General features: G+C 41.4%; 1 protein-coding gene across 1 annotated transcript in view; it reads right to left on the bottom strand.

Moving 5' to 3' along the window:
• Window positions 1–1643: 1643 nt before the first annotated feature.
• LOC108434863 (monocarboxylate transporter 2-like) overlaps window positions 1644–10679 on the bottom strand; it is a 28711-nt gene continuing 19675 nt past the window's right edge. Inside the window, exons 4-5 of the mRNA XM_037532013.1 lie at window positions 9210–9821; window positions 1644–1977 (exon numbers count right to left, since the gene is read on the bottom strand). Coding sequence (XP_037387910.1) covers window positions 1697–1977; window positions 9210–9821 — 893 coding nt within the window. The 3' untranslated portion in view covers window positions 1644–1696. The remainder of the gene's footprint in view (window positions 1978–9209; window positions 9822–10679) is intronic.

The raw sequence follows: 10679 nt of genomic DNA, 5'->3' as shown, positions 1-10679 counted from the left end.
TATGGTTTTCTTTTCTTTTCTTATGTGCGGACGCTGAAAATCTGAGAATCAGGGACTGAAAAAGATCAGATTGTCAATTTTGGCATTTTTAGTTCTGTGTTAGTGTTAATCTCCATTAATATTACTGTATTATTTATACTTATATTATTTATATTGGTTACAATTTGATGTTTCCTCAATTTTAATTAAGTTAGTCTTTTATCCACTTACGTTTTTTGTTAAAAATTATATTACCGGCCCAGTATGAACTAATGCCTCCCCCTGAGTACAGGCCCGCGGACCACAAGTGGGATTTGAAGAACACTTTAGTGGTCCACGGCCCACAGGTTGAGAAACGCTGTTATAGATAATACTGTTTAATAGCTTTGGTTAATTAACCACAAATCAAACATTTTTCAGGCTTAAACGTTTACACTCAAACTGAATTCAGGCCGACCAGATACGAGTTGGACTGTGCGGTAAGATTGTAAGATAAGCTTGCGCTCGTCTTATGATCAGATTTGACTGTATAGGCGTTTTCATTTTGCAAAATCAGCTTAATAAAAATATCCTCATATTGTACAAAAATAATAAAGCATATCTAAGAACTAGTAACAGCTGACTGGACCATCATGTGAGCCTCGAGGACACGCTGAATATTACAGGTGGTGTTTAAAGTGACATTTAGGCAAATGAAGCCCCTTTCGCTACAACATTAACTCAATCCTGGAGTTCTACCACCCTGCAGAGGTTTGATCCAACCCTAGTCAATCACACTTGATCCATGCAATGAAGGCCTTCAGGGGCATCAGAAAATTAGAGTTAGGTGAGCTGGATCTGAACTGTCCAGGGTGGTAGATCTCCAGGACCAGGACTGGGCACCACTGGCTTATGGCCAAAAATTCATCACTCTGTAATAAAACCTCCGAAATGTTTTAAAATAGAAACTTTATAGCAAAAAACGATCTGAATGTTAAAATACGCTGCGGAAACAACACTTTATTTCAAGTAATATCTGACTACTTCTGCTAGTCCATTTATACATATTTAAAAAAGAGGTTTCTCAAGGGTTCCTCAGTAAAGGCACTGGCTACATATGGAACCATGACAACTCAAAGAACCATTAGAAGAATTTCATGGTTCTTTGCGATCCAGGAAATTACTTTTCAATCAAATAAATGATGATGATGCTTATTATCATTATTATTATTATATTCCGTTATGGAGATTTTTAAAATCCATATAGCACAAATAATAATAATCATAATCAAGCCACATGCTTGTTAGTAATACAGACTATAAATTACCAAAAGTAGCTCTATGACCTAAAGCACAACCCTTTTTTGTTGATATAGAACGTCTTTTTTAAAGGTTCTTTAAATAACCACAAATACAACAGCTTCTCCATCATAGAGAACAACCATTTAACCATGTAAGCATTTCTAATGGTTCTAATATAACCATCGCCTTTACTAAAGAACCCCTTTGTAAGAGTGTAAGATAGTTTTTTTGGAACGATACAGAACCCTTACATTCATAACCATATCTTTTTCAGTTTATCCCTATGTCTGCAGCTCCAAAAGGCTAGGGGGCGCACTGGTGTATTCATCACACTCTGAAGAGCAGCTGCCAAAATACTGACCGATGCCTTTAGAGTCACAGGATGGCTTTAATAATAAAATACAGTTCAACTGGGGGGAAAAAACATTAAATAACTTTACACTAGACTGTCTTCGGGCTCTGTTTTGGCCTGAGATGCCCTGTTGTCTTCTTCCTGGTTTTGATCATGCTCTTCCACCACACGGTCACTTTGCTGGACCTCACACTGTCCTCTCCTGTCCTCCAGTTCGACGCTCTTCTCCTGGACACGCTTGGCCTGGTCCAGCCGTCTGTAGTTAAAGTAGTTCATGATGAAGAGGAACAGACCAGCGGTCAGCATCACGGCTCCACACATGTAGAACATGTAGCTGTAGTCTCCGAACACGTCCACCAGCGCACCTGCAGAAAAAGGACGCAAACTTGTAGGAATTCCAATAAAGTTTTGAAAAAAGTTTAAAAAAAAAAAAAGTTTGAAAAAAAAATGTACTCAGCTTTTCCTTTACGTCAAATACAGTTCGCCAATATGAATTTGATGTATTTCCAGATTTGTACTGGAGCTATAAGGCTAATGTAGCCAACAAGCAATAGAATGTTACCCTACAAATAGCATTGCGCTAACTGTGTCATCAAATCGTGTAAAGTTACTTTAGCCTTGTAGTTCTTGTGCCAGAATGTAAAGGGAAACGACAGACATCAAAACACACATCACTTTAGACCAGAACATCAAGAAACCAGAACGTGTTGTGTTTGGATGCTGGTATGCTAGTCAACCAGCATGACCATGATGGGTGTCCAGCTAAATCAGCAGGGTTGGACATTAATGTTAGCCAAAAGAAGGTTTGGGTCATGGTTAGTTACTTCCTCAGCCACGTTAGCTACTACAAACTGTAAATAAAAGGGTTAAGATAAGGGGACTTATTGTCCCGTCCATGTTAGTTAGCTAACTAGCTAATAAACACTGAATTATCCTACTGAACTGAATTTAATTATGTAACAAAAACAAAACAAAAGTTTCCTCCGAGTCCATCTGAGGCTCTTCATTCTGAATAGTTTGCTGCACAGCTGTTTTTATATTAATAACAGGCTGGTGCTGACGTGCCAGGAGAGACGGGGAGACTGAGGATTCCTTTATGGGTGAAACTGATATGAAAGTATAACTGTATCGACTCCTCAACGCCCCTCATTTTAACACAAGGACGTTCTGCCTTCCCTTTGCAAACCCTTTGGCCACAATATTGCGACTTTTCCTAGTAATGTCCCACTTTAATGTTTTAATTCTATGATTTTATTATTGAAATAATGACTTTTTTCTAAAAAATAGTATGATTTTTTTTTTTTCTCAAAATATTACTTTATTCTCGAAATATACATTTTTCTCAAAATAGTATGACTATCTAAAATTATTACTTTATTCTCAAAGTCTATTTTTATTGACGGCGGCCCTAAAAACGCTGTCATACCTTTGCAGGTAGATGTCACTCAAAATCGAACAAAACCACCTCCACCTCGCAGTAGTTATGTAACACATCTTACAACACATGAGAAAAAGTGAAAACTTGGAAGCTGGGAAATTTCCCACATGAGAAGTTCACTCCTTTGCTCTGACAGACTGAAGGAAAGCACTTCTCTCTCAACAAGTGTTGCTGCGGGGCTGAAGGGCAGTTTTCGGGGCAGCTACACCAATTAAAACCCTGCTCCTAATGAGCCCTGCTGGTGTGAAGATGATAATGGGGGAGTGTTGCACTGCCCTGTGGTCTCAGACACAGCAAATAATGCCGTCGTCTTTGATTGATGGAGGCGTTGCGTCGTTTCAGGGCGTGTGCTGATGCCCAGCATCCTTGTTATGGCTGGCTCTTGATTGGCGATGCAGTAATTAAGCTCCATCTGTTGAAGTCACCTAGTTTTTTTTTTTTCCTCTTGTTCTCTTCCCCTTGCATGTATTTATTTCTTAATTATCACACAGGTAAGGGCTTTTAATGAGAGAGGGGGGATGAACCGAGATTCATTAAAAACCAGGAAAGCAAAAGGCTAATTACTGCCATTTCCTCTCTTCCTCCTCATTAGGCTGACCCAGAGGTTCTCGGGGAGATGCACGGAACGGCTGCGTAACAAGGAGATTCGGTACTGGGGGGACGTAATGACTCTGGCCTGCTGGAGAAGAGTGCTGAGTGTGTGTGTGTGTGTGTGTGTGTATGAGAGAGTTTGTTTTCATACATTTTCTAACTACATAGGATAAAAAAAAAGTGTATTCACGTGTGCGCAATATATATGGGGCATATTTATACATACAGGTACAGGCGCATGCAAAAGTTTGGGTAAATTTCATGTTTTGAGAAAAAGTTAATACGCCCTCTATAGAGAACACGTTTAAGGATGGCATCGTTGCAAATATTTCACCGCATGTTTTCATATTAATACTCGACTTTAATGTATTGGGGAAAAGAATATAAAATATTCAGGCCACATATACTTTTCTATTAAATTCAGCAAATAAACAGTAACTGAGCTTCTAAAAAGTACTAAAGTAGAGTTTGTGTTAACTTATTTTAGCGTAGAATTTTAACAAAACATGTGACCAGGGGTGCCAAAACTTCTGCAACCGTATGTCATACACACGGTGCATTATTATTACACACACGCAATACATATGGGACATACTATTATATCTAAGCACTTACACACACAACGCAATACATATGAGACGTGTTATGGGACACGGGACTTATAAACATATGGCTATGTATGATCCTGTGTCCTGACAAGGTATAAAAACAAGTGTGTGTGTGTGTGTGAGAGAGTGAGTAGGTAGATGCTTATTTACTCTATTAAACACACGCCTCAGTGCCAGGGTCCAATACAGCCCACATATTTCCACCTCATTAAAAGAAAGCCGCACAGAGTTGCCAGGTCCTCTGTAATGAAGCCGGACAAAAGTAAATCAAAACCGGCCAAGACAGAAGTCCAATTCGGAGCACTGAACAGGTGTCCAGAACAATGCATGCTCATTAGAGGCTGCTACAACATGGCCTACCTTTCTGTGTTTGGGCAATCTGACACAGTTTTCAGATAAATAATAGATCAAGCCAAAGAGTAAAGCAGTCTCTCTTGCTACACTTGCATGTCAAAACTAGCTGCACTAAAAAAAAAAAAAACATCTAAGGGAGCATCCATCTGTCCATCTGGCTGCAGGACTTATGGGGAAAAAGGGGACTCCAATGGGATTCCTGGCTTCAGGTTTTAAGTTCAGACCATACCAACAGAGGCGTGGCGTATTTCTTATGTCTTATTGTCTCACTTAGAATGACAGAATTAGAAGTTAGAATGACATATTTCCCTTACAGTAACTTCAGCTATGACATTGATGAAACACCCGAAGCCAGAGGTTGTTCAGCTGCCCTATGAACCAGATAACACATAACCACATAACAATATCTGATCTAGCTTAACAGAGTAACTTCACCTGTGCATACAAAATCGTGGGCCAATACAGATTTGATCTCCAATCAAAACGGCAAGTTATTCATTCATTCTTCAGGAGATATTTCTGATGATAATCCACTTGCATCAGCAAGGAGAAAGTCAATGGAAAAAAGTGGAAAATACAGGAGTTTCCTAATTTGGAGTTACAGAGAAATTGGGACTCCTAACAATCACCTGGAAAACCTGGTAGATACCAACACTGTCTCCATCAGATAAAGAGACGGGCCAAGTATGTCTCCAGACCTAAACCCATTTGAGAGCCTGTGGAGCGTACTCAAGTGGAAGGAGGAGGAGCACAAGGTGACTAATATCCACCAGCTCTGTGATGTCATCATCACAGAAGAGGATTCCAGTAGTAACCTGTGCAGCTCTGGTGAAGTCCATGCCCAAAAAAGGTTCAGGCAGTACTAGGCAATAATGGTGGTCACACAAAATATTGACACTTCGAGCACAATTAGGACACGTTCACTGTGAAGTGGACTCACTTGAGTTGCCAGCTATTTAGGCATTCAGGCAATATGAGATACTGTACGATTTTTTCCTAGCGCTGAAATATAAATAACTTGTACTGCCATTTTGACTGGAAATCAAATAAATAAAGAGAGGAGCCCAATCACTGTGCTTCAAATTCAAATTTCCATGCTGGAAAAGGGAGCTAATAGTTTTAAAGTCATTTAACTTTAAACAGCTGGCTAAACAACTATAATTAATATGTATATGTAATGTGTTACTTTTACTAGTAGAACAAATCATTCTGACAAGGCATTAATCAGCCATTAGGCTACTGTACAAACTCCCCACTGTCTTTGCTGCAGGTTTCCCAGAGTGTGATGTAACATCTGAGGAAAATTCAAAGCATTTTTATCCCGATGGGTCAGCTGAGTTGTAAAATTCTGTAAATATAATACTTCATGTTTTGCCACAGGTGTCTCTAGCCAAATTCCAGAGCGCATCTGCTGTACGATGGCTGGGAAAAAAAAAATCTATATATATATATATATAGTGGTTTGAAAACTCACTGAACTCATTCATGTGCATTTAGCAGTTTGAAGTTCTTCCACAAGGGTGTGCTATTAACACTAATGTAGCTTTTGTGTGCATCCTTTAAAGAGAAGAACCCCATGAACCCACATCAGCAGGAGCTCATGAATGCAAGTGTTTGCAGCTTTTAAAACGAGAGGCAGTTTATTAGCAAAAGATGTTGATTTACTCTATAATATACTATTAGTGACAGCACATCGCAAAGCAACACCAATGTTAATTGATTTATTTTATTTTTCTTCTTCTCTGGAATGTTTGGTCTAACTGGGAATGGTATGGTTTTTGTTTGGACATACGCTTCATCGTTACATTAGGGGTTTTTTTCTCCAGAGGAATGAATGGGGTGCAAAAGTTTGTGCACCCAGCTTATATCATTATTATACAAGTCCATCAGCAATACCCTGTTAACCATGTGGGGTGACATAGAAGCAACAAAGCAACCCCTAGCAACCACCAGGGATACTAGAACAACCACCTAGCAACCACCTGGGATACTATAACCAATGCAACCACTTATCATACAATAGTAACCATTTGGCACGCCCCTAGGAACCATCTAGCAACAGCTGATGCGCAATCACTTTACAGTATCTTCAGCAAATGTACATTTCAGGTTTAGTAAGTCGTTAACTTTAAAGGTGAGGCGTTTTCTAGCAAAAGAGGTTTAATATGTCATTTACTTTAAATCATTCAATAACTATAATAATAATAATTGTATAGAAGGTAGTTCTAAAGTGCAGCGGACATTTCTGTTCCACCCTTGAGACACAGCACCGCTCCATGTGAGGCTAAACCAGGACCAACATGAAATCTCTTCGCTTTCAGTGAGCTGCAATCTATTAACGGCTCCTGTTTGTTTTGCTTGGTGAAGGGCTTCTTCAATTGCTTTAACCAAACCAGCTCTGTTTGAGCGCGTGTTCTCTTTTCCTCCGTGCTTACATCCAGAAAATCAAAACAAAATGAAAGTGCGGCGGAAAAGATGGGACTCTTCAGAAGGTGAGGCGCTTTCTAGAGATGGAGGAGACACGTTTAATTACACAGCACCTCAAAGGAGATGAAAAACCACACAAATACACACATCCACACACACGGTGTATGGGAGACAAGGGCAACCAGGATCACCTTCAGCTCAGCTTTCATATCTGCTTTTTTACCTCGGAGGGTTTTTGTACTGGGATGTTTCTCACGAGGGACTCTGAGAAACATGAGCCCTCAGTAAAGAAACCGCCATATATATATATATATATATATATATATATGCGCATACACTTTCTATTGGTAGGTCTCTAAGCTCTAACAGGAGCTTATACCTTTCCAACTGAACCACATGCCTAAATCATCACACAATAGTTAAGTAATCTGGGACTTGCTTATGTGGTTATTGGCATACAAGTATCTATAAAAATGGACAAAAGTGTGGTATCAATTTGATGAACAGAGCTGCTATACAGTTTAGCTATGAAATATACTTTTGCCCATTAATATGGACAAAAGGATGTCAGACAGTGTCAGAAACGACTTTTCGTTTATACTATTTACAATGCTTGAGGCAAAGCACGTGAAAATTCAGGTTTACAGTTGCTATATTTGGTGAACATAAGCTTCCAAAGCTTGTCAGCCATGTAAGCCTCAAAGTTCCAGTGCACAACTACAGAAGCAACCAAAACATGCTTTGGCTGAGCAACTACACTTCGAGTTATTTTGGGGGGGAAGTGAGAGTCCCCAAACTTTTGACAGCTGTTGTTCTCCAATTACATAGACCTTGAGGCCTACAGATGGAGATGTTTACGATGTCTAAAGGGTCAGTTCTATCTCTTTAAGGTGCAGACGCCCGCAGATTACCGTACAGACTGCTGATACGGCAGCAGCACAGTCAGCGGTACAGGAGGCCACAGACGGCATTGGCAGTTTAGCGGCGGCCGAGAGGGACCGGGCGAGCTGAGAGAGAGTGAGAAGCGTGGGGAGACTTCATTACGTTTACAGCTACTTAGCTTCGGAAAAACGCTCAGTAATTTGCAGCCGAATCCTCGTGCGGCCAGCCGGGCGAGCAGCTACGCCCGATTTACAGCAGCAAATAAGCGTGACCAATTGCAGTCTCGCCCACTGCTTTCACCAAGCCCAGGTCTGCTCCCTCACCACCCATAATCCAATTCTGCTGGAATGTCTTACAATAATGACACCCTGGAAAGCCTTCCCACCCTGACTCTGTGTACATGCATTAGTCACGCGGGGGGGGGCGAGAGGAAAGAGAAAGAGGGAGAGAGTGCGAGAGAGAGAAAGAGAGCAAAGAGAATGAGAAAGAGATAGATATGGATGGGCTGTTTGCCTTGCAAGTCATTTTTATTGCTGTCTTAAAATACACTGACCTTTAACTTTGAAGGGAAAGAGAGAAAGAATGAATGAAAAAGAAATGAGCAAACATTCTTCTGCTTCCCTTTGTGGTTAATACGTATGGAAAAAACAAACACTGGATGCCCGAAAAGTGAAATGGAGGAAATAACGTGATTAGGTGAAATAGAATTTCAAATTTCACACTGAATTTCTACTCCGTGGTGTCCATAGGCATCTTCATTAAACTGGTTACATGTTTGCATTTTATTTAGTTCCCATTAGTCTCAGTCTCAGATGGTCTGCCCACATGTACTCAGAGCATCTGTCAACTATAGTAAGCCAAGCTGGCCACGATTCTGTGATTTTTGTCAGTTTTATAATCAACATCATTAACTAATAACTGACCAATCCAAAGGCCAAGTCTAAATTTCTCACTCTCCTAACTTAATAACTTCCAAACAAGATTCAAATTGGTTAAGTGAAATTCCACCTCCGCATTTAACCCATCCGTGAAGTGAGACACCACATACACACTAGTGAACACACACACTAGGGGGCAGTGAGCACACTTGCCCGGAGCGGTGGGCAGCCCTATCCACGGCGCCCGGGGAGCAGTTGGGGGTTAGGTGTCTTGCTCAAGGACACCTCAGTCATGGACTGTCGGCCCTGCGGATCGAACAGGCAACCTTCCGGTCACAGGGCCAGATCCCTAACCTCCACCCCACGACTGCCCCCTCTGAATGCTGAATGCTACTGTAGTCACTGGGTGTTAACATTACCTGCAATGGGCGGTCCTAGCAGAACTGGGCAGCACTCAAGGATGGTGACCAGTCCCACGGCGCTGGAGAACATACGGGGTCCGACCAGATCCATAAGGCACTCAAAGAGCAGGGCACACACCATGCCGTACACCAGGCCGTAGCAGACCGCATACGCCACCAGCCCCCAATAGCCTGACACCAGTGGGCACAGCAGATGGCACACGCCGTTGTAGGTGATGGCGAAGCTGAAGAGGTACTGGACCCTGGGCCGGACCCACCTGGTGTTGGCCAGCAGGCCAGTCCCAGGCCGGGCGATCATGTCCACGAGCGCCAGGGCCGAGAGCAGGCTGGCGGCCGAATATTCGTCCACACCGCGGTACTTGGCATACGGCGCCAGGAAGATCATAGGGGAAAAGAAGCCGAAAAACATCAGCATGTTTCCTATTAGATAAATGATGAAGCCTCGGTGCCGGAAGAGAGACAAGTTCGAGCAGCAGCTTATGCAGTTCACGCAGCTCTTCTTGCTCTGGGGAGTCCGGTCACTGGCTTGGTCCTCGACTCCATTTCCACTGGGGGCTCCATTCAGCTTCACAGCTCCATTAGCCTGCAGTTTGCCTGCTGAAGCGCCTCCTATTACTGGGAATGAAAATATTGTTTGGGAAAATGACAAAGTTGCCAGAGAAATTAAAAATGAAAAATTAAAGTAGTGGCCATGTTTGGTGATTGAGGTAAGTGTTACACTGAAGGTTTAAAGCTAATGTAGGTAACACGTAATGGAAGCTAATACTTTACATTAACATTGTGCCAATTTTATGACTACATCGTCAAGTACTTGCCTCAAAGTGCATCACGTTGTTAAGAACTTTTAAACAGACTTGCTTATGTGGCTTCAAGCCCTGTAAGCCATAATGATATGTAGAAAACCACCACGGTCTATTACAGCATAACTGGGAGCAAACGCAGTGAGAGCGTGTGAGTTGAACTTTGTATAATTAAATGGTTAAGATGTAAACAAAGTCATTCAGAGTGGTTTGTTGTGAAATGCTTCGTCCTAGAGAAACTTGCCAAGTCAGAATTGCTTACAGTGGTGGTGACTGGTGGTTTTACGATGGGTTTTAGATAGAAGATTGAAAATGATGGCCTATAACATACATTTTTTAAGTCTATTCACGGTGGGGGGTACACTCAGGGCATTGTTAGGGAAAATAGCATCTAAAGAATTTTTTTTCTTCTTCAGATTTACCACTATTTTACCATTACACATAACATTTGGCTGGTAAACAGAATGGCTGTTTTTGTGCTGTAAGCACTGCGACCCCTGGTTCCTATCACCACCTCTGTAAAGAAGTCTGAGTCTGTAAATTCCTCTACAATTCACCATTTCACACCCAACTATTTTGAATAAATAAATGTCACATGAATAACAATGTCACATGCATTTCACATGAAAGTCACAAGAAGTTTAGCATCCAAAGCTGTTATGTTGCG

This window comes from Pygocentrus nattereri, chromosome 21 (assembly GCF_015220715.1).
Source record: "Pygocentrus nattereri isolate fPygNat1 chromosome 21, fPygNat1.pri, whole genome shotgun sequence".
Lineage (NCBI taxonomy): Eukaryota > Metazoa > Chordata > Actinopteri > Characiformes > Serrasalmidae > Pygocentrus > Pygocentrus nattereri.
This window is presented reverse-complemented; position numbering and strand designations above follow the sequence as displayed.